This window comes from Olea europaea, chromosome 14 (assembly GCF_002742605.1).
Source record: "Olea europaea var. sylvestris chromosome 14, O_europaea_v1, whole genome shotgun sequence".
In the NCBI taxonomy this organism is placed as follows: domain Eukaryota; kingdom Viridiplantae; phylum Streptophyta; class Magnoliopsida; order Lamiales; family Oleaceae; genus Olea; species Olea europaea.
In genome coordinates this window covers 7,551,133-7,575,790 of record NC_036250.1, presented here as the reverse complement: position 1 = coordinate 7,575,790, position 24,658 = coordinate 7,551,133, and the positions used below count along the sequence as shown (strand labels likewise).

The 24,658-nt window shown below is 32.8% G+C and overlaps 1 protein-coding gene across 2 annotated transcripts; it reads right to left on the bottom strand.

Moving 5' to 3' along the window:
- Positions 1-1,013: 1,013 nt before the first annotated feature.
- On the bottom strand, positions 1,014-9,716 carry LOC111408998 (auxilin-like protein 1). 2 transcript variants are annotated; one of them, XM_023038880.1, is made up of 8 exons: positions 9,303-9,716; positions 5,364-8,634; positions 5,218-5,293; positions 4,963-5,033; positions 4,792-4,857; positions 4,619-4,708; positions 2,623-2,799; positions 1,014-1,431 (listed from the first exon to the last, which is right to left on the bottom strand). In XM_023038880.1, the coding sequence occupies exons 1-8, from the start codon at positions 9,662-9,664 to the stop codon at positions 1,396-1,398; spliced, it is 4,149 nt and encodes a 1,382-aa protein (XP_022894648.1). In that variant the 5' UTR covers positions 9,665-9,716; the 3' UTR covers positions 1,014-1,395. The 2 variants fall into 2 exon arrangements, with proteins under 2 accessions (XP_022894648.1, XP_022894649.1); XM_023038881.1 differs by having other exon boundaries at positions 5,218-5,275.
- Positions 9,717-24,658: the final 14,942 nt, after the last annotated feature.

Sequence of the window (24,658 nt, the reverse complement as noted above, 5' to 3'; positions counted from 1 at the left end):
TTTTAACTTCGCACTGTACGGAGAGTTTGCCAACTCTCCGCACTGTGTGAAGTTTTTTTTTTTTTTTTTATACTCCGCACTTTGTGAGGACAGTGTCCGCACAGATTGTGTGGACTGTTCACATAGAGTGTCATCTCTCCGCACTGTGCAGAGAGATTTTTTTTTATTACTTCCCAATGTATGGAGAGTTGCCGAGAGATTTTTTTTTTTGTTACTTCCCACTATATGAAGAGTTGGAACTCTCCGCACATGGTTTGTCATCTCTTCACACTATACAGAGAATTTTTTCTTCTTTTTTTACTCTGCACATGATTTGTCATCTCTCCGCACTGTGTGGAGAGTTTATTTTTATTTTTTTTAAAAGCTCATGTGCGATTTTTTTTTTTTTTGCTCATGACAGTTTATACTTACTAAAATTATTATTATATTTTTAATACTAGTGGCATGATGTGTGGAAGAATATTTGTTTGACATAATTATTTTTTTAATGCTAGTGGGATGATGTATGAAAGAATATTTGTTTGAAATAAATAAAATGGAAAATAAAAAATGACATTATGCATAGTAAAATTGGTTTCATTTACTATTGCATGAATAGTAGATCCTCCCTTCCCTTTTTATTAGAAGTTAGATACAACCCCATTTACTGATGTTTCTCACAAATTTTATGAACAGAAGCATCCCCAGTCGTTCGAGATTTAAGTCCTTCCATTTCATTCATTACATTTTAGGTCTACAAATAAATTAGGTCATAAGCAACAGATATTTAAACAATTAACCAAAGTAATAATGAAAAAAAAAAAAAATTTACAGTGGATGCTCTGTAGCAATTAAACATAATGATTATCACCCAACACAATTTGAGGGAATGTAAAATGACTTTAGAGTGCTGTCAGATTCATCCTCGGATGCGTTTGATTGACCTCAGTCCAAGATGGGGGAGGGGAGGATTCGAAAATCAATTCATAGCTAAAAAATGATGGGACCAGACCAGCTGTTTCTTGGTACCAAATCAAATTTTGATTGAAATTTGCCCATCTCAATAAAGAGTAATACTATTTGTACATAATGATATAATAATTTAATTTGAAATCACTTGTCCTGGCAAATTAATCAACAACATAATTACACACTAAAGCCTTTGTGGACCATGGACAGTCGAACTGGTTGAGCCAACCAGTCCAGTCTAATCCCGATTCCAAAGCGCTCAGACATTGATTTATTTAGGCATGTCTACTTTTTTCATATATATTCCTACAAACATTCTTGAAGCTTAAGCTTACATGCAAACTATAGAAAAGAAATAAGTGTACCATAAATATATAAAGAAAATTCACTTGCTCGCTGATCCTAAATTTACAAGGCAAATGTTCACCAAGCAGAAAAGGCCTCAAGCTACCGTTCTTCCGATGTGAACATGTTCCATGCTTCCTGAAGATAAAATGAAGCCACAAAACATTCAAATGATTTGAACAGAAATGCTTGTTGCATCAAGCCACGACACAAATAGAAAGATAGTTTTTCACATCTTTTACGTAGAAAAATAATCGAGTTTTGTAATTCCTAAAAATTGAATATGCTAACATTTGACTGGATCATAGAGAGGGTAAGTTTCAGGACGAAAGAAATTCAGTCATACTGACATGAAGTCCAACATAATGCTAGCCGTGTTTAGGTTTTTATTAGCCTATATTTGGCTAATGTTTATAAACGGCCAAAACCACTTTTTCTCCACACATTTCAATAAGACCCACAAGTAGTACTCACTTATCCAACAATTAGTTCTATATATACATAAATGAGTTGCCATTTATTAACACTTCCTAGACAAGCTTTTAGATGGAAACATTAGCAGCAATATCAATATGGCCTCTACGATCCATATTACCAAGGCATCTTCATTTAACATATGAGATAACAAAATGACAGTTCAAAACCAACAGGCTACACAAATATCACATAACATATTTCTATTGAAATGTCGATCTCCACATCTAAATCATGAGATTGAACAAGATGATGATAAGATCCACGGTCAGTTATGTGGGTAGTTTTAATGGCAATGTGGGTTATCAAAATTCATTTCATACGTGCACATTCCAAATTGCAGACAAAAGCTAATTCTAAGTTTTAGATATTGACAAAACTGACCTAAGATGTCCCCTGCCTTTTGACATAAATAACAGAATATTACATATATGCAAACTACATCTCATGCACCCACAATAAAATTGTTTTTTTCAACTCAACTGCCAAAATGAGCTAATTCTGCTTTGAAAACAATTTTAAAGTATCCCACATCTTTTTACACACTGTACCAAGTCAAGCTTTACTAAAAGGGAAAAGTTGGACACTGATGCATGTTTGCAGTTATATAAAACAGAAGTCAAATATACTAAAGATGTAACCAATCTAAAGCAATTACAGACTGATCAAAATTGTACTTTAAAGATTAACGATTTTGAAGTGTTCATTACATCAACATTCTAACCATTCAATATGTTGATACTAGAAAGCAAATTATTATCAAGCTTATTCCTGTATTTTAATGCATCCTAAAATTGCCTTAGTTCATTGAACAGCAGAATGAGTAATTACATAGAGAGAAAACAAGTGACAAACCTTTAGAAGATCAAAAACCTTCTCACATGTATATTTTTGTTGAATAGTTGCACCACGCTGCTGTAATTTGTCAGGGTGCACACAAAGAGTGGCTTTCCTGTATGCTCTTTTTACAGCTGCAGAAGTTATAACTTCAGTTAATGGGATCGGCTGCCAACCACTATTAGGCCCAAGGATCTGTCATTGAGGTAAAAGTTCAAAGTTTGTCATTGTTGAAGGAGAAAACTGAGTACTATGATCAACACATCATGATGAAACAGTAAAAAAACAAGTGAACAATCAAAAACGAAAAACTAATGATAACTAAATTATAAATTTTGGACCCTTGAGTTAATCTAACCAAAAATAATAGGTTAATTTGTTTTGTCCCTTTGCTGGCGTAAGTAGTAATTTCTGCCCTTTCTAAAGCTCTCTCAACTTATTCAAGTTCTCAATATTTTGGGGTTGAGAATAAAAAATTATTGATTCAGAAGCCAGTTCCACAGCCAATGCAGATACCTTACAATAAGGGAGAGAAAAAGATAGTGTATAGGATACACTTGTTTGTTTATTATTTCTTTTGTCATAATAAATCCGGTGGGTGAACAGTTACTGTTATTTGTGCAACTGGGTGTGGATAGAGTATAGGTTCCTGAAAAAAATACAAGCCTTAAAAGGGCTATTATAAGATGCAAAAGAATTTCACTGCAAATCCAATCCAGTTTTGGACATAAAGCAACTGCCGATAGACTAAAATAAACCATTCTGAAGACAACTAGACACAAAATGGGTAGTTGGTCCGATTTCAAATTTTTGACACTGGATATAGAAAACTGGAAAAGCTATGCTCAAGGAAAAAACAAGAAAGTCAAAGAACAAAACAAAAATTAATAAAATCCTTCAGCTGATTGATTTTGAGATGGGAACGCCAAAAAAAAGGAGAAGGAAAATAATAAAACTTTTTTCTTTATAACTTGCTGCTTTCCTTGATCTCTGTACGTGTGCCACTGGGTAGACTGAAAATTTACCCTCATGTCACAATCAGTCTGCCATTTTACTTTACATGTATGGTGAAGAAGAAAATGAAAGAGTCCACAAACAGCTGCGGAACATTTTTTTCACATATTTAATATTATGCAACACACTAGCAGAAAGACAAGTGAAATAAGCAAAAATAGGGATTCAGGTGAAACCTGAATTGCAGAAGCTATTTGTTCTGTCCAATGTTTACCCAGAAATAGCATCGACAAAAAAACTTATTCGAAAATTACACCAAAAGTTAAATTTACTGTCACGAAAACTTATCAAAAGAACATTACTTGTGACAAAGTTCATTTTCCAAATCTGCCGTTTCGTCCTAAAATAGGATCCATGACACTGTATAAGGCGGCCTCTAATGAGAGCTTGTTGTGCAAAGCTTACCAGCAGTTTTGAATCCATTTAAAGGCATATACAATTTGGTAATAAAGGGAGAGAATTTAAATCAATGACGGATATGAGAGTTTGTGACTAATTCATTTCATTCTTGATTTTCTTCAAGTCATTATTTTCCTGATGACGAGATACCATACTTCTTACCAGACTGATTTCATTCTTGATTTTCTTAAAGCCTGTCGTTCTTTTATGTGAAATGGAAAATAAAAAAATTTCAGTGCCTAAAAGCTCCATTAGATTTCCCTTCAGTTTCTTTGCATTGCCATCTATTTTGCCAACCCCAAACAATAGAATTGATTATCTATCAGATCTTTGTTTGTTTCCATTCATCTCATCTGAGCCCCAAACACATTGTTAAAGTCAGTTCAAGAGCATGAACCTGTTATGGCTTATTGGATTTGGAAACCTCGGGAACCATTCATGGTAACTTCATGATTACCCCTTTTCCCCCATTTCTCCCATCTCATATCAAAGGACAGGTTGAAAAAGTAAAGAAAATGAACAACAAATAATATTCATGTACAAAAGTAAATCATTTAGTATTCAAGTCATAGACAAAGACAAAGACATGGGATGACCATACATATTGCAAAGTCGAAAGCAATGCACGGAGATTTCCTTCTTTTCCACTTGACCATCTCTTGACCTCAACATCCAGAGTTTCCGCAACTCTCTGCACATTTAACATAATTTGACGTGAGATCATATGGGATATTAGTTATAGATCAGATTTTACTCAGGTAAAAGGATGCATACATTCCTCTCTTCTTGTTCTCTTAGAGCAAGAAGATCACGCATATTTTTCTCTGCTAGGGCTTTAGCCTAAATGGCACATGGAAAAGTTCAAGATCACCAAAAAGAGGCAGCTCAAAAGAAGAATATAACTCCAAAAGGGAGTGATAGACATAAAGAAAAGTAGGCACGCACTGCACGCTCTGCTGTTCTCTGGTACCTCTCTAACCGAGCTCTACATCTCTGAGGTGATTCACCTTCATCACCTACAAAGTTGTAAATGTATGAGCCAGCAGCCAAACAAGCCAAAACGCACTTTCATTGGACTATTCAAGGCAAATACATTGTGGTAAATCAAAAGAAAGATCATCATTTAGTTCTCATATATATTAGCAAATGGATGCTAACCCTAAACAGAGGAATATTACTTTAGCCAAATAAATCACATACCAACATGTGCTGAAGAATATGAATATCTCAATCCATTCAAGTTTCCTGTATTTCGGAACTGACGGTCATGAAGTTCCTGCCAGTAAAAACACATCAACCATCTATCGAAATGTATTAGAGCAATAAATAAAATGACGAGTACTCACAGATGCAGCACATCTGGAAGGACCCAAAAATCTATCAGTAATAGATCTTTCTACTTGTTCCTGGACCTCAAAGGTATTCTTCTTGACTAATGATTTTTTAACAGCACGCTGCCACGCTTCTACAGCTGTTCTCTCTACTGGAGTAAGTTCTGCCCTGAGCCTAGCCTCCATTGATGTCCTATCTAATCTTTCTCGAGCATCTGACATAGCTCTTTGCCTTGCTTCAGAAGTAGCTCTCTCCACTGCAGCTCTTTCTGCTCGCTCACGAGCTTCAGCATATGATCTTTCATGAGCTTCAAGGGCTTCTCTGCCCAGAGACATCCTGTCCTTCTCTCTTTCTCTTTCTCTCTCCCTCTCTTCTTCCAATTTTCTCAGATGTTCATTTTCCAGTTCTCTTTCCCTTCCAAGTCTTCCATCTACTTTTCGGTCTTTTGTAGCCAATGTCTCATTCAAATTCTTCTCTTTTCTTTCTGTGCTATGGCTTGGACCTTGTTGGCCCAGGTTTAGTTTTTTTTCTCTTTCTTCTGAAACAACTGATGAAGTGCCTACCATTTTTTTCCCGTTTTGAACCAACTCAGCCACTACGAGACCTGATATGGACCTATCGTTGGTCTCTTTAGTGTTGATGGTGGATAGAACTCCCTTTATGCTCTTCCTGCTCTCTTCTTCGGGAGCAAGTGCAGTCTTACTCTCATGATTAGATACAATTTCAGATGCTGACTTCTCTGGCATATAGCATGTATTCCCCACACAAGCTTCAGCTTTCTTTGAATTTGTAATGCATTCAGGTAGACAAGGTGACTCTGTAAAGTTGTTTTCACCATTCTCATCTTGCAAGCCATCCCTATTCTGAGTAGAAGAGTTGAATTTTCCTTTAAACAGAAGTTTGGTTCCGTCATTGGATTCAGAAACACTGATTTTGCGTTCAGTAACAAACTTTGTATTTTCTTCACTAGCAATGGCTGTTCTAGTTGCTTTCAGTTCTCCGGGGCTATCATATTTCCTAGTCATGGGAGTTTCTAGTAGCTTCCCTTCATTATATTTACATCCTCCATCAAATGCATCAAAATTACCAGTTTCCATGAGTACATCCTTTTCCTGATCATTTCTCACCTCACCCTCATGTCCGTTCACCTCAATAAGCTCAATTTCTATGTCCTGCTCACTCAATTCATCCCACGTACCAGTATCCTTGCTTAAGTTCTCATTCCTTTTAATATCACAAGCTTCTTGTGATCTTTTTAAAATTTCTTCTTCCTTGAAAATCATTACTGATCTATTATCATCTTTTTGTGTCCAACACTCTTTGGGCCCCATTTCACTCTCTTCCCTCCCATGTGCATCACTTAGTCTTTCCTTACTCTCTTGGCTTTCATGATCCCCCCACTGATCCTTTTTACTATTTTTGCTTTGAGCGATTCCTCTGCATTCCATTTCATTGTCCTCCTGCTTATGAGCCTCTACAAGTCTCTCATTTCCCCCCCATGCTTTGGAATCCAGTTGTTCATCTCTACATTTCTTACCTTTCCCAAGACCCACATTAGAGTTCTTATCACTCCTTTCGTGCTTAACAGCTCCTTCCAGTATCTTCTCATTCCCCTTCTGGTCAAAAGTCTCTTTTATTGTGTTATTTTTCTCTTTTCTTTCACGAGACAATTTATTTTTATTGTTTTCTTCTTTTTCACAAGCGTTCTGTTGTCGCTTCTCTCTTTCTTCTTGCTCTAGTTTCTCTCTTGCTCGTTTTCCAGGTTCTGTGTGCTCAATGACCTCTTCAAGTCTTTTCTTGCATTCCTCTCTCTCAATATTTTCTTCAAGTCTTGTTCCTTTTTCCTTCCTTGAACGAGCATCCTTGCACATCATCTCGCTTTCAATTCTTTTGCTGCCAGTCTCCAGTTTCTTGTCCACACTTTCATCAGGGTCAACTAATACCTTTTCACTTCGCCCATGTTGCTGGACCACCTTTGTTTTCCTCTCAATAAAGTCAAATTTGCAGATCATCTCATCCAATTGTACTTCCTCTTCACGCTCCTGACTGCTCGACTTCTTGGTTGCGACTAATCTTCCTTGGTTATAATCCCAATCACAAATGTCCATATCCGTTTCAAGTTGATTCCTATCTTCATCCCATTCCGGAGCTTTCTTTGCCACTTTATTGTTTTTACAGCCTTCCATCAGGTCATATGCTTCAGTGCCCACTTCCTCTTGCAGTCTATTTGAACGTGGCCTCATATTTTCCACCATAATGTTGCCATCCTCTATTTTAGAAGCCCTTCTGGGCAGACTTGTATCAATAACTTCGAATAAATCCGTTGCTTCACTCCATGCAACAGTGTCCACATGTTTTTCGACAAAATGAATATGATTTTTCCCATCTATGGAATATGAAATTACCTTGTTATTCTCAGTCAAACTTCTTTTTTCTTCAACGAAAGGTTTTGGTGCTTTGGCTTCTTTTGCTTGTGATTGTGGCATCCTCTCATCCTTAAATCTGTTATTTACATTTAATGTCTTGCTTGTCTTGCTCTCTAATTCTATGTCATTATCCAGATGCAGATTAATATGACTCTGGAGGCCCTCGTTTCTATCCACTGATTCTTTTGTTTGAGCTTTCTCTGTTGCATCTTTCATGGCTTTGGCAGATGAAGAAGAATCTACTTCCACGTCAAAGAACAGTGACGAACTGTCATTCCGTTCTAAGGTGGAATCATTTAAAGCTTTAAATGTTGCATTTTGTCTATCAGAATCTCCATTTTTAACGGCAAAGGCAGGGGGTGGTCTTGAAGGTGGTGGCCGTCCAGAAGGCTTAGTTCTGAGGCTGATATCAGATATAGTTATAAATGGTTTATTCAGTGTAGATTTCAGCTTGCCATGCTTCTCTAAAAAGTTTAGATCATGCTTTGAGTCACTATTTGAGGGGTGTGACAAACCCTTTATGAATAGTTCCTCTCCTGTGCTTGTCCAACCACAACCCGCACTGCTGTCAAGATCATTAGAAACATGCAAATATGACCTCTCCTCTTCACTCATCTGGGAAACTAACACATCATTAAATGTGTAAGCACATCTAGAAATAGCAGGTAACTGAGTTACATGTGTGGATTCGGTTGCTATACTTTCCATGCATCTTCGGTTAGACATGTGGTAAGAAACATTGAACAGCTTAATGTCATCAGATGACTGGAGATGGTCTCCATTTGACAAGTTGTAGTATTTTCCAGAACTTGCTGAAGGGTCTGATTCAACCGACAGAGACTCACTTTCAGCTGGACTCCTACGTCAATACACAGCCAAAACATTTCACAATCAGAACATTTAACAGTCAGATTTTTAATTTCATATATAATTAACTATAATTACTTTCACAATCAATGTCTTTAAGTCACAATGCACAAAGATAAATCAATAAATAATATCACATCAAATTTATAAAAAGTATATGTTAAACCACATCATCTAAAAGTTTAACTTGTTTATTTAAATTGTCTTCAACGCGCCCCAGAGCAGCCAGACCATCAGCAAATCAACGATTTTGCTTCAATAGCGGGGATGTCTATTACCATAATTCCCATTACTCATCATAATCTGATGTTGCACACAGACAAAATTCTTTAATGCTATATTCATTCAAGTCAATATTAAGATCCACTAAAATTTGGGACCCAAAATATGTGACTTCCATATTTTTCGCAACCCACAAAATATCGGATAGCTTTTCTTATTTAATTTCTTTGAGGGAGGGGATTGCGAAATTAAATGCCTATACCAAATCACCTGCAAAATCTCTCTCTCTCACCCGCGTGTAAAACGCACGGCTGAGGAAACATTTTTATCACTGTCGCCGCTAATTAAATAATATGCCATTAAGGACAAAAAGTTTTTAACAAATTCAAAGATTTTCGTACATCTTCTAAAGCAAATGTGAAAAATGAGTCAGCGTACCATGCCTCCTCAGAGGAATCATATCCGCCGCTGGAATGTCCAACCAATTCCTCATACGACAATGCGAAATCCAAGCCACCGAAATCCCCGAAAACCTCCAAATATTTAAAATCAGGACTCCGAATATCAAAATGAAACCCCGCCTCCTCATCAATTACAGGAAGATCCAAAACCGGAATGGAAGAAGATCGAACCGAGTGAAAGCCACCAAAAATCTCAGCATAGTCCTCAAACCGAGGCGCCAATGTGGAGAGCCCGAACTTCGGTGGGCCCCCAAAAACGTCGTCGTACACTGACTTGTGAGAAATGTATCCAGTTCCGGCGCAACTCCTCTTGGGAAGTGAATGGGAAATGTTTTCCATTACTGAAAATGATTTTCTCAGGGTATTCCTATTTTCCCTCGCTCGAGGATTTTTGTGGGTGAGAAAGTGATAGCTCAGTATGAGAAGTGAGTAATAGAAAGGAATTTTCAATCGAGGTCATTTAACTTATAAATTTACTCTAAGTTAGTCATTTTATTTCACTTTCTTTAAATTTAATTCCCAAACTTATATTTCTTAATTTGATCACCCTACTTTCAATTTTGTTTCAATTTAAAGGGCCTGTTTGGGCCCCATTTTTTCACCAAAAAAATTGATTTTTTAACCGTTATTTCGCTATTCCAGCCGTCATATTTGACTTCTTCTCTCACAGGTGGGCCCCACTTTTCTCCTAACGGTCAAAAAATCAATTCTCAAAATCATTCCCAAACAGGCTTTAAATTTTTCGTCTATAATTGACAACATCTATGACTTGATCATTAAAATCTATCACCTTAACTTGTGATTTTTTTTGCTTGCCATATAAATAATTTAATTAAAAAATAATTATATTTTTTTGTCAGTTGTCTATTTGATGATATGTTCATAATTCATTGTTTAATGCACTAAAATGTATCACAATAGTTAATTAAAAATTCGTTGTCATCTAAATTAATGATGATAAATTATTACTCTTAATAAACACGATATTTTCCACTTCACATACCCAATTGTCCAAAAATAAAAATAAAAATTGTCAACATATTTATTAAGAAAAAGAAAATATTATGTCAGACAAAATTATAAGGTTACAAATTACTTCGATTTTGGTAACAGATAATAAACAAATAATCAAATTGAAACAATACAGAAGTAGAATGACTTCCACTGATATTTCCGAGGAATAAAAGTTGGGTATAGGAAGAAGAATCAGTGATTGGAGGATTAGAACGGCGGACAGAGTCGAAATGACTTTTTTATGCGCGTGTAAAATTGGGGGAGCGTGATCGACACTCTCGTTTAAGAGTGGAAGTTGTAGGACGGGGGGACCATCATTCTTAGAATAATGGCCTTTTTCACCTAATTAAAGTACAAAGTACATTTGGTACCAATTAAAATCTAATTTTAATTTAAATCAAAGTCAAATAATTAATATTAATCATATTTTTCATTAATTTTACAATTTTTAATCACACATTTCAAAAACTTCAGTCACAATGAAAGAAGGAAAAGAAAAAAACGCAAAGATATGTTTAATAGATTCTTACTTATTTTGTCCATGTTTGGATTTCATTAAAATGAGATTTTGGATGAAAATAAATTTTGAGATAATGATTTTTTGAGAATGTGAACTTAAAAAATAAGAAAACGTTTTAAATTTATGTTTAACGTTATTTTATAGGAGAATGTATAGTTAAAAATGAATTTGGAAAACATGGAACCCAAATAAGGGATTTAAGCAATGGCTTCAATTTTCACGATATTACTCGACTATATATGAAATAATTTCAGCTCGCAATATCATTTTTAAGATAAGAAAAATATTGATATAAAAAAAATTGTTTTAATATAATCGATCTAATAAATAATATATTATAGGTAAAAAATAAGTAGTTTTTGGGTGATTTGTTTGGTTCGAATATGAGCGGTTTTAACAATCGAACCATAATCCAAACTATTTCTAAACAGTCGGATAAACACTCAAAACCTGAAACAACATGAATCCAAATCAATGATTTCAAAATTACAGTTCAATAAGATTTGGTAGGTAGGAGGCTTTTTTGTTTTTCTCCTACCATCTAATGTTATGGATATTGATAAATGTATTTTATACATTTTCGGCCCCAAAAATATAGACATGTGATGATTTTTTTAATTAATTATAACCTAATTTAATGCATATTTCACTTATTAGATGAAACTCGATGATTGGAAGTTAAACTGAAAGAAGCGAAAATGACAAAAAATGGTAAATAGGAACCTAATTTTAAAGTTTCAATGATTGATTCGGACAACAAAAATGACCGAAATTGCAAGAGAAGTGGACATAAAAGACTCAATAACCGAATTTGGGGACTAAATTGTACATCCGCAAAAATTACAACCAAACTTTTGGAGAAATTTTATGGAGAACGGCCCCTCCAAGGTGCTATCCCACAGCGGCCAAAGCGTCACACGCAGTAATTCCAAACAGAAAAGGAGGCGCCTAGGCACCACTGGAACCATGTTTTCACTAGAATTATTCCCCAACATCAATTTTAATGCGATTTTCATCCAATTTTCAAACCTCATAAATACCAAACAACTTCATTCATAAAAAGGATTAATCTTTCATACACCAAAAATCATCAAAGATAGGGCAATTCATTGTAGTATAATTAAATGACAATTACAAGTTCTCAAGAGGTTGGCATTTTAACTTTAATTTTTGAAGAAATAACAAGAAGATATCTTGGAGATTTATCAAGAAACAGTTAAAGAGATTCGAGATTTTAAGATCTGTCTTCTTCTCTTTCATCAGTTTAAAATTCAAGTTATATTCTTCCAATTTAAATATGTTTTCTTGTTATTTTGTAATACTGGATTGAGGATATTAATCGACCATATATGAAAAGTTTGTATTTCTTTATAATGATATGTCATTCGTTCTTGAGAAAGAAATATCCCATCAACTCAATGATCTTGATTGATGTTGAGTTGTTTATTAATCAATTTCATCAAAGGAATCATTTTTGAACCATCGCCCTACTTTTAATGAAAGATATGTGAGCCATTGTATCAAGAAACAATTAAAGAGAATCGAGATTTTAATATTCGTCTTCTTCTCTTTCATCAGTTTAAAATTCAAGTTATATTCTTCCAATTTAAATATGTTTTCTTGTTATTTTGTAGTACTGGGTTGAGGATATTAATCGACCATATATGGAAAGTTTGTATTTCTTTATAATGAAATGTCATTCGTTCTTGAGAAAGAAATATCCCCTCAACTCAATGATCTTGATTGATGTTGAGTTGTTTATTAATCAATTTCGTCAAAGGAATCATTTTTGCACCATCGCCCTATTTTTAATGAAAGATATTTGAGTCATTGTATTAATCAATTTTGTAATAGAAAATCCTATTTATTTTGACATAAGTTGTTTAGTTAAATAAATAACCATTTTCACTTATGAATAAATGAAAAAAAAAAATTAATCTTTATATGTTTACTAAGCATGCAAAGAAATATTTATTTTTTGTTTTATATGTGTATTTATTTTCTACAGGAAATCTAAGAACGTATTTGGCAATAAACAATAGATAATACGATGAAGAGAAATTGACTATTAAACACCTTTACATATGATAAACTCAGTAATAGTGACATGTCGCATCAACTAATTGATGAAGAACAGAATAAGTAACTATTTTTAGAGTGTGTTTGAACCCCATATTTATGAAAAATGTATTTTGGAATAATAAATTGATGGAAAATATGTGGTTAAAAAATAAAGAAAAGTTTTTTATTTACGTATAATATAATTTTAATGAAAAATGTATGATTGAAAAGAAGAGAGAGAAATGTATTTTGGAAAAAATGGAAATCAAACTCAATAATAGTTCATCGTTTTCCCATATAGGGATTGTTTGACCCTCATTTTTTTCAAAAAATGAATTTTGAAATATGTTATGATAAAGAATGTGTAGTTAAAAAATAAGAAAAAAATTTGAATTTACTTGTAATTTTATTTTATTAAAAAATGTGTTGTTGAAATAAGGAAAAAATACTGTTGAAGAATATATTTTGATTTAAAAAAAAAATGGGGCTTAAACAAGGGTATAATGAATATAAGTTTTAGTTACATTTAATTCTTAATATTGTCCAAAATTTGCATTGTTGTCTACCCTTATAAACGTGTTTACAAAGATAGGAGTATCAAATGTATAATGGTAAACTCAACACGACTAGGCATGGAACTAAACCATGTTGAATCGAGTTTGTCTTCAAAAGTTGTAGTTGGCCACAGGCCCATAACCTCGACTCATATTCAACTTAAAACATCGCAAAGCAACGATTAAACTTGAATTACCATTCCCAATTTAGAGCTTGTGTAAAAAAAAAAATTGATAAAAATATTAGCAAATTTTAATAAATAAAAACAAAATATGAATAAAAAATTGATAAAAATTATAAATCTCATAAAATTTATTAATATATTTAAAAATTGATGAAAAGTTAAATTTGATCAAGAGTAATGCTACTCGAACAGGGTTTAAAAACAAGGGCTCTAACAATTGTTGCTACCTATATGGATGTCTTTTTCATAATTGTTCAATAATATCGACCCTCACAAAGTGTGTGGATCCCACGTAAACTAAATAATGTTCAATCCTCGAAGCGTATGTGTTCGATCATCTCTTATGTTAACTATTATGTTCCCCTAACTTGGTCGCGATGGCTAAATGCGATGACCCACGAGAAGGAGAAATAATGCAGCAGCCTATCAATCAAACGACAAAGCTTGTTTTATTATATGTTCCGAGTCTTTTGACGTTGACATTTTATCCTTAAAAAGACAAGAATTGTTACTGAAATAAATGATTTTATTCATTCGTGGGATTTTATTAATTTCGTGAATGAGAAATAATTTCTGTCCACTCGAGTGAAATCATGTTAGAATAGTTATTTGAATCTTTAATTATTAATTAAATGAAGTGACCTAAAATTATTTTACATAATTACCAATTCCAATCAAGCACCAAAGCTTGTTTCATAAAAATAGAGCTATAATTGTATTGGCCGTAAAAGATATTGCAAAACTTTGCTAAAAATATTATTTTGAAATAGTAATATTAGATTTATTAATATACATTATAACCTTGATAAATTTATAATCTCGAGATGTATCGATATACTTTTAATTTCATAGGACAATTGCTAAAGGTAGAAAGATAGAATTGACAAATTCGCAAAGATGCCCCATCAATTTTAATTTTTCAAAATGGACAAGCTACGATGGAGAACAGAATTGGTGATTGCGGTACACCGATTCAGGTCAAAACCGAACCAAATCATATCAAATAGGTTTGGCCCTAATCGATTTAATTTTTTAGTAGGGTTTGGTCCCAACTCGACTGTGCCCACTCCTACATGACACGATATTTTTTTACCTTAAAAGTCAACTCTATTATTGTTGAGGCTGAATGTATTAATATATAACAAATTTGCCTAAAAAACCCATATTAGATACTATCATTCATGTAATTTTTCACTTCTGAAAATCTTCTACCTCTACTAATAGATTGGCGATTTATCATATTTTAGAAAATAATAAAATTTAGTTTACATATACGTGTGTACGTTGTCTTTTTAAATAGCATAACTTGAGCCTTTGTTTGAAAAGAATTTATAAATCGATATAAATGAACGACAGATAAAAAGACAGTGTTTGTAGGTCAATTGAAATTTGAAATTGAAAATTAAATTTAACCATTAATAAATTTTGCCGAAAGGAGGCTTAGATAAAATTTCATTTTGAAATTGTCATTATTCTTAGTTTATCACGGAGTAACTTCTGTAAAACTTAATAATTATAAGTAGTGGTCACAGGTGATTCGATACAATCAATCCAATTATTGCAATGGAATATGAATTTGATTGTGCATTCAATTATTATTACGGGATAAGAATTTGACAATCAATTCTATTATTTTCTGAAATTAAAGTTGTTGGACCCAAATAAGCACCCGTTGTATGAGTAATAATCTTGTAAATCCGTCCTCGGGGCATAATTTAGTGGTGCAAAAGACAGGAGTGAGGTTATCTCACGCCTTACTGGCAGCCGCAGTGTGAGGGTTTGATTCCTGAAACATGGAATTGAACTCCTTGTAGGCGCGGTGTACAGGTAGCTCTTGTTTCCTGGCCTGTTGGGGCATATCCCGCGATTTACCTCCCTCACAAATCTCTAAAGGTGGGACGGTGAGGCCCTCAAGATTGGGGTTCAACCTTTAATAATGTTGTAAAGCCAAAATTGCAAAACCATGTGGGCCACCCTTTCTTTATTTTCTCAACATAATTGTTATTTTTTTTTTTTAAAAAATAAAATTTGTGTACAATGATTTTTTGAGAATGCGGGATAAAAAATAAAAAGTTATAGATATACGTGTAAAACTATTTTATTAAAAATTTTAAAATTCAAACCAACAATTATTATGTCTAAAGTTCAAATGAATAATTGCATTTTAAAGTTGTACTTATAGGTGAATAATAATCAATATAAAGTATTTTAACTTTTCTTACCAAAATTGACGTTTTAGTATAGAAATTAAAAACAATAATTTTAACTTTTAAGATACAAATTTGAATTTTCTTCAAATGCTCACAAATTAAAGGTTGAAATTCAAAGGAAGAACAGTGAAAGGGGCAACCGCTTTATTTTTGGCTAATAGTTAAAAGCTAAACCTATTATAACCCATATGATTTTTTAACCCACTTTGTCAGTAGTTTAAGGGCATGTTTGGTATGATTTTGAAAAGTCAAAAACTACTTCTATATTAAGAATTTACTTTTAACATATTTGGATAATTTTCTGAAGAAATTTTATCCATCTGTAAGAGCATTTAGATAAAGCCGACATAAGATAACTTCTCAGAAAACTCTTCTTTAGAATGCGGAAAAAGGGGGCCTATTACAATTAAGAAAAAATAAAAACTAAAACTAAGTCACGTGAAGCAAAGATTAGAACCTAATCATTCCTACGCTTAGTTATCCTTTTATCTTGTAATCTACGGATTCTGCTCAATTATTACTTGCTACAATTTGCAATGAGTAACATTACAATGATTCCAAGAAGCATGCACACGCGTAGACGCATATATACAGGGCGTTGGTTCGTACAAGAGTTCACATAATCGAAAAAGAGTGAAGGTTTAACCAGTGTATTCCCGTTATGCCCTATAAGTCACACGATGTGTATATATACTAAGAGCCCGTGACTTTTGGTATGACTTCAAAAGGTTGTTTCTTAGATTAAGAAATTGCATTTTAAATGGAAGCTAGTGTAACGGTGTAAAGTAACTTCATCAAAAAGCTTTTCTATGAAAATTAACACAAAAGCAGAAATCCAGTCTACAGATTGGCATGACTTATACTTTTGCTTCTTGTAAAATTTTTTTTTGAGATAACTATGTTATTCGTGTTTGGAAGTTAATTTTTAAAAGAGTATATTTCTTTCGTGTGCCTGCGTGTGTGTAGCACGCATGCAGATGTTGGTCTCCTCAGCCAGTGAGTTGCCTCCTCCACAAGATTGATTACAATTTTATTTATGTCATTTAAATGATTTGTCATAATTGATTTGCTAATAAGATCAACTTTATATCATCATAGTTTGCTTTGCAAGAGTCACGAATTAATTTATAGACATGTTTCACAAATAACATTAAAAGTTTTGAGGATAAATGATATCTAATTGTTGAAAATTATTAATTAAGTTCAATGAAATATAAACAATGAAATAAATAAATAATTTATTTTTTATGCTTTCAAATAATTATAAAGAGTATATGAAAAAGAAAACACAAAAAATGGGAATAATTATAATGAGATATTTACATATCTTTAATAATCATAATAGAGGGACACATTCTAAAGTGAAAGAATTTAAATATGATAAATTATATAAAAATAATATGCAAGAAGTTCATGCTTTGTTTTGAATGATAAACACATTTCTACAACTTATTTAAAATTCTAGACAAGTTAGTCTAGGCGATAACAAGGGTCGACCTTTAATTTTTGATATTATTACTGCTTATTTGATAATAAATTATCCCATGATCTGGATGGGGTTTTAGGTTTTTGAAGAAATGAGATGAGCGGGAAGAAGATAAAAGATAGTTTTTTTGTTTTCTTTTTGGTTAGCTTAATTAAATATTTATGTAATGGATAAAAATATAATTGAGTACAAGTAAAAACTTAAAAAGTAAAGTAATTTTCAGTTTTTAGAAGAAAAATGGGTATCTAGTTTAAGTACTTATATTTTTTTTCTACTTGGGCTCCATATTTTATGGTTGGTTTTGAATCTTTAGTGGGCTAGTTTTCTTATTCCTCAATCTGCATCTTAAAATATTTTGTGGAAATGCCCAACTCTATAATTTAAATTAATAATCAAATTTTACATTTCAACTTTTTAATACCAAAATTACTACAATACATAGAGTACAAATGATAGTCAATAAATATATTCACTCTATCACAAATCAAACAAAAGCTACATTCACTTCACACACATCAAGTGGAAATTACATCATATATATATATATATATATATATATATATATATATATATAGTCCTTTTTCTTTTTTTCTTTTTTCAGAAATAGGAAGGAGATCTGGACCCATTTTTTTCTGATCCTTCGAGAAAAAGATTCATTCTCTTCAATCCGCTGACATCTGCCGTAAGGTAAACCACCACCTCTCAAGCCCCCCGACTACACCTTTCGGCTTGATCTTAGGCCCTGACTCACCCTCTGTGGACGAAACACAATCAATTCCTTTTTCAGATCCTGCTACAACTTCAATAATAAAATGCAAATTTTCAATCTTTTTTCCCCTTTTCTTTTATCTATGAAAAATGCAAATCGAAGTTTGAAGAAGGGGAGCGTGAAAGGGGTTCAAGAATCCGTTTTCTTTTTATAAGGGCTTTCTACATATGCATCGTCTAAAACAACGATTTTTATAAGCAATTATTCATCTGATTGGATCATTGGCTAAGTGAATTTTCACCTTTTGCAATCAAAATAGAAAGAAACCAAAAATCCCAGATTTCATCTCAAAGTTTGGCCATCATTCAATTGATAAAAATTGAATCCAAATTACATAAAAACCAAATAAATGCAAGAACAGCAAAAAATTAATGTTTCATCATCTTTGCTGCTTATGGCCATGGATATTGCTCCAAATTCCCGACTTTCTGTAGTGGTGGAAACATATCAAACTCTATAATATTTATTTTCGTAGTTATATTTCATTATCTACCAAGATTAAACTTGAAATTTTCATCAATTTTATTCTTATACAAGACATATTCTGGTCTTTGAGTGCTTGTATCTTCAAAAAGAATAGGAGTCTATTGATATATTGTCATGTTATTTATGACTATATAATAAAAAATCATATGCAATGTCAATTTTGTTGTGTATGTTATATTTTATGTTACAAACATGGCTATATAACTGACGTAATTAAAAAAAAAAAAAACAATTCGTTGTTTGGTATGCTATGCTATGCACCATGAATTATTTTGTCACAACAAATAAATATCTATCATAAAAATTTTATTTCTTCTCCTATGTAGTATGTTATGAAATGTATAGGATATATAAATAAGTATATCATACATCAAAATCGCATCGAGCTTTCTTTTGATATGTCGTACATTACGAAATATACTATTTTATGCTTCATGCTAAGTAATAATTGCTAAAAAATGTTACATGTTATATTTGTTATAATGTAATATGATAGGTTACATCCTTTGTTACACCGGATTATGGCGTTTGATAAATAATGGATTTGTACTATGACGTGTTAAATCTATTACATGGCAGCTAATATCTTTTTATGATATGGGTTTTGCTATACATACATTGGCATAATGTACACTCCCCTCACAAGAGAGGGGCTCATGCCCAATAAAAAAAGTGTGAGCCCTCCTCTTATCCTCTCTTGTGAGGGGAGTGTACACGGGCATATCAACGTTCATGTACAAATAGCATAATTCTTATGATATTTGTCACATCATATATAAGTATAGGGTTTGAATTGAATAAATCATTGACGTTCAGTAAAATCAAAATTTTGAAATCTAACTTGAAAGGTCAAGTTTATACAACTAAGGTTAAAAAAAGTATTTACTAGACTTTGATAGGATTTGCATTGAAAGTGCTGGTCATTTTGTAGTGAAAAATAAAATTTTTGAGTGCTTAGTGTTATGTGATCTCGCTAGAATCTATGAGGAATCGAGATATTAATTTAGTTGCAAACAAAGTGAACACATCTTATTCCAAGGTAAACAGATTCATATGTACTGAACAAACCTGGAACGTAATAAAAAAAATACTGGCCTACAATTAGAGATGGCGCCATTTACATCTGCATTACATGAAAATGAGTCTTTTCCATCCACCCAAAAGTATGTCAATTAAAATGGTGTCTTGAAAATAGGAATATAATGCTCAAGTAACCCAAAATTAACACGATAGTAATATGTTGAGTAACAGATAGAAACGAAATTAACAAAAGTTGCTTTATGTCAACAGATATTGTCACTTCACAACCTTCATTCCTGTCGAAAGTTGTGGGAACTTTCGTAAAAGAGAATGTAAAGGAGGACATCTAATGGCTAGCATCTCTTCTTCCGCCTTCTCTCCGTCTTAGTGGCATCAATTGGTATGACCACATCATGAGAGATCTTGATTCTTAGACATGGAACCTCTTTGAGAAACCTAATTGGCCTTGCTCGACCTCGACATCAATAAATTGTTGGGATCAATTTGATACCCTGCTCTTTACAATCAACTTTGTAATGGCTTCGTATGGTACACCATAAGTCTATAGCTAAGCTTGTTTTCATAGTGAGTACAAATTAGAAGAAATATGTGGGATTAATAGAGACATAATTTACGATTAGCACTTGTATTGACAATTTGGCATATAAATTGACGTAGTAAACACGTAAAAATAAATGAAATTTATGCATATTAATCAACGAGTTAATTTCACAAACGGTCACTGAACTTACCTGAAAATTACAAAACGATCACTGAAGTTTAAAACTTGTATAAACGGTCACTGAAATTTAGAGTGCTTTTAGAAACAATCACTGAAGTTCACAAACTTGCAGAAACGGTCACCCAGATTTTTTCAGATTTTTGGACGAGTTTTGAGGCAATTTTTCGGCAATTTCCGATCACCAAAACCGTCATATTTGGATACTGTTAAAAAAACCCGCAATGTTCTCTTCAATTATCATCCAAAATCTCCTCATAACTTCAAAGGATTTGATCGAAATAAGCCACAAAATCAACTCCCCAAAATCTGAAAATCTGCCTAGATTTTTCAGATTTTTGGGTAAGTTTTGAGGCAATTTTCTGGCAACTTCCAACTATCAAAACTGTCGAATTTGGATATCGTTGGAAAGCGCATAATGTACTTTTCAGTTATCATCCAAAATCTCCCCTATAGCTCCAAAGGTTTCGACCGGAATAAGTCCACAAAATCACTCTTTGAAATTTCAAAATCTGTCCAGATTTTTTAGATTTTTGGAGAGTTTTGCAGCAATTTTTCGGCAATTTTCGACCACCAAGACTGCTGGATTTGGATACCATTGGAAAGACCACAATGTCCTCTTCAATTACCACCCAAAATCTCATCATAACTCCAAATGATTCAGTTAGAATAAACCCACAAAGTCAGCTTCTCGAAATCTGAAAAACTGTCCAGATTTTTCAAAATTTTGGGCAAGTTTTGCGGCAATTTTTAGGCAACTTTCGACCATCAAGACTGTAGGATTTGGATACCGTCGAAAAGTTCACAATGTCCTCTTCAATCATCATCCAAAATCTCTCCATAAATCCAAAGGATTCGATCGGAATAAACCCACAAAATCAGCTCCCCGAAATCTCGCCCAAAATTTTGAAAATTTTGGGCAAATTTTTAGATTTCAAGGAACTGATTTTGTGGGTTTTCTGGCTGAATCCTTTGGATTTATGAGGAGATTTTGAGTGATGATAGAAGAGGATATTGTGGACTTTCTAATGGTATCCAAATTCTGCGATCTTGGTGGTCGGAAGTTGCCAAAAAATTGCCGCAAAACTCGCCCAAAAATTTGAAAAATCTGGGCAGATTTCAGGGAGCTAACTTTGTAGGTTTATTCTAGCCGAATTCTTTGAAGTTATGGTGAGATTTTGAGTAGTAATTTAAGAGGACATTGTGGACTTTCCAACGGTATCCAAATTCGACAATTTTGGTGGTCGGAAGTTGACGAAAAATTGCTGCAAAACTCGTCTAAAAATCTGAAAAATCTGGGTGACTATTTTTGCAAGTTTGTAAACTTCAGGACTGTTTCTGAATTTGCTCTGAACTTCAGTGACTATTTCTGTATGTTTTAAACTTCAGTGACCGTTTTGTAATTTTCAGGTAAGTTCAGTGACCGTTTGTGAATTAACCCATCAATCAACTTTCAAATAGGTGTTAGAGAAATTCTTTTCTAGCGTTTACAAAACCATGCCAGAATTAGAACCGGAAATCATTGAATAATAAATTGATGGGGTTACACAACTTGCAATCAAATGTATTTAAGAATAGCAAATATTCCGAGCTAAAGTTTTATTGATAAGTCCTTAGTACAAATATTTGCATATAATGGCATAAGATTTGAGGTGAATATATATATATATATATATATATATATATATATATATATATATTCATGACATTATCCAATGCCAAGCATACCATGCATTATATATGACAACAAAAAGATACTAAGAACTCTAAAATTCACATTCATTTTCATAGGTAAAAATTTTGATACAAGAAAAAAAAAGAAGAAAAAAAATCATACCTAATGTAGAAAAGAAAGAGAGATCACCCAAAGGGACGCAATAGCATCCCAACCTAATTGCCAAGGAAAGATTCCCCAAAATCCTTACAGTTTCACTATTAACCTTCCCTTCATTGCAGCCACCTCTTCCTCCAACAATACCATTAAAGGTTTTATTAAATTCACCAATACATTTGAAACTGGTACAATCTATGTCGAAATATTTGATTTTTTTTGTTATCTCCAGCTCTCTTTAATCAAGTTCATAAGTTAAAACCCAGTATCCAAATAATCCACAAACATCATTCCCAAATATTCTCTCAAGTTCTAAATCCCATGTAACAAATCAAACAATTAGTGAATTCAAATGTAGCAATCAAATAGAGAAAATGAGATATTTGGGTAGAAATGTAAAATTAAATATTCATATTCATATTATTTTACAGAAACAGACTTGTTCCAAAATGAAAAAAGTTGATTTCATAGCGCGTAGTTGATTCAACCACAAATCAGATTCACAAAAGAAAGATGAATATTCAGCAACATGAAATGACTTCTTGAAGTAATTTTCCCAGTCGCAGATATGGATTGTCTAGAATCCTCCCTTTAACAGTCCTATAGAATCGAAATCCAGTTGAATTTTGAATTTTCATACCTACAATAGTATGGAAGATCAAGTTGTTAATCCTGTTAGATCCAACAATTCTGTACATACTTCAAATAATGATATCTTGGAGACAAATAAGGAGGACATATCAGTTCCTTAATCTATTTTGAATTTGCAAGTTCTTTATTTATAGGATTGTATTTAGTCTCAGTCTCTATAAATGAGACTGCGTGGTTGTAAGTTTAAATACCTAGAAAATATAAATCATTCTTAATTTCAATATGGTACTAGAGCCTTAGAAAGACCAACGTCTAGCAATATGTCCTCCTCTTCCTCATCTTCTACTAGTACCATAAATTATCAATCTCTTTTACCATCCATCACCACTCCAACATGTAAACCTTTGGTATTTTTAAATGGTCCAATCATCTTCCTCTTTTATTGGAAGTTATTCACCTTCTCACCTTCTCATAACTGTCCATCTTCCCTACTTTGTGGTAACCGTTCACGTTTCGTAACTTCTTTGATGGAAAGAAGTATATAAAGGGAATAAAGTGGTATTGGTCCCCTAGCCGAGACTTTCATGAAACTACACCATCGCAGAGAGGTCTTGAAGGCTTGGAAGCACCAAACACAATACGAAATTCTGCAGTTCAAACGACAATGGCTGGAGGTTAGTTTATGATCTTCAGTTTCCGCATTTGATCTATATGTTGTTGTTTATTCACATGATAGATCGTGATAAAGCTCTAACAGTTGGTATCAGAGCACTATTTGCCTCTGCCTTGCCGTTTTGTTTTCTGCAAAATTTTTCAGAAATTTACTGTAATTTTTCTAGAAATTTCAGATCCATGTTTCATGTGTTTTTGATGGAAATAAAGCTAGGAATCATTAGGAAATTGATTTCTGGGATTTTTTATATAAAATTTGCAAAATTTGGTGGTCGAAATCATGATATATGACTGGGTTTTTCATTCAGGTCGGAACCGGGTCTAAGTGACCCGACACTTGTAGAAGATGATCTGTTCATTTAAAAAAAAAAAAAAAAGGAAACCTGCATTTCAGAATTTTGCAAGAGATTTGCAGATTCCTTTGGTTTTAAAATATTAATTTATGTTATTAAAGGACCATATGGTTGCCACTTGCATGATATATATGTTTGCATTGAATATAATATGACCTACACATGCATAACAGCCGACAAACTTGCATGAAAATAGTATCAATTTGCATGAAATAGCAGGCAACTTGCATGAAAAAGGAAAGTTTAGTATTATTTAACATTATTGCTAATTTAATCTTGAACCTGCTGCAAAGAATGGTGTTTAAATTATTTATTTATGTTGTTTGTATGTATAAATTTTATGATTTACTATGCATACATAATTAAGTTAAATAATTTATGCACGTTAAAATTAATTCTAATGAAGGCTCTTTATGAATTTAATTTGGATATTGATGTGCTTATATTATTTATTTTCGTTATTTGTGTGAATAATTTATTATACATGCATATTAAGTTGAATAATATTAGTACTTTAATGTCCAATTTTATATTAACATTGCATATGGATTAGCAATAGTTTGAGCCTAAGAATTTAGTTAATGTTTGGTGATCCATATAGTTTTAATTAATTAAGGAATAGCCACAACATATTTAATTAATTGAAATTAAATATTAAGGTTCATTTGGGATCACGTTTGGAGAACAAACATTAATTGTGATTAATCATAATTGAGATGGTAAATCTTATCCCACAGGAATTTTTATCGTATTATATGTGATTAATTAGGATAAAATATCAAACTATATTTTCTAATTTGCCCACAGGTATTAGAAAAAGAGAACATAATTTGATAGTTTTA

Coding starts and splice junctions, on each gene's coding strand:
- LOC111408998 (XM_023038880.1), bottom strand. CDS start 9,664: ATGGAAAACATTTCCCATTCACTTCCCAAGAGGAGTTGCGCCGGAACT. Junction 8,635..9,302: donor GATTCCTCTGAGGAGGCATG/GTACGCTGACTC, acceptor GTATTGACGTAG/GAGTCCAGCTGAAAGTGAGT. Junction 4,709..4,791: donor GAGAACAAGAAGAGAGGAAT/GTATGCATCCTT, acceptor TTAAATGTGCAG/AGAGTTGCGGAAACTCTGGA.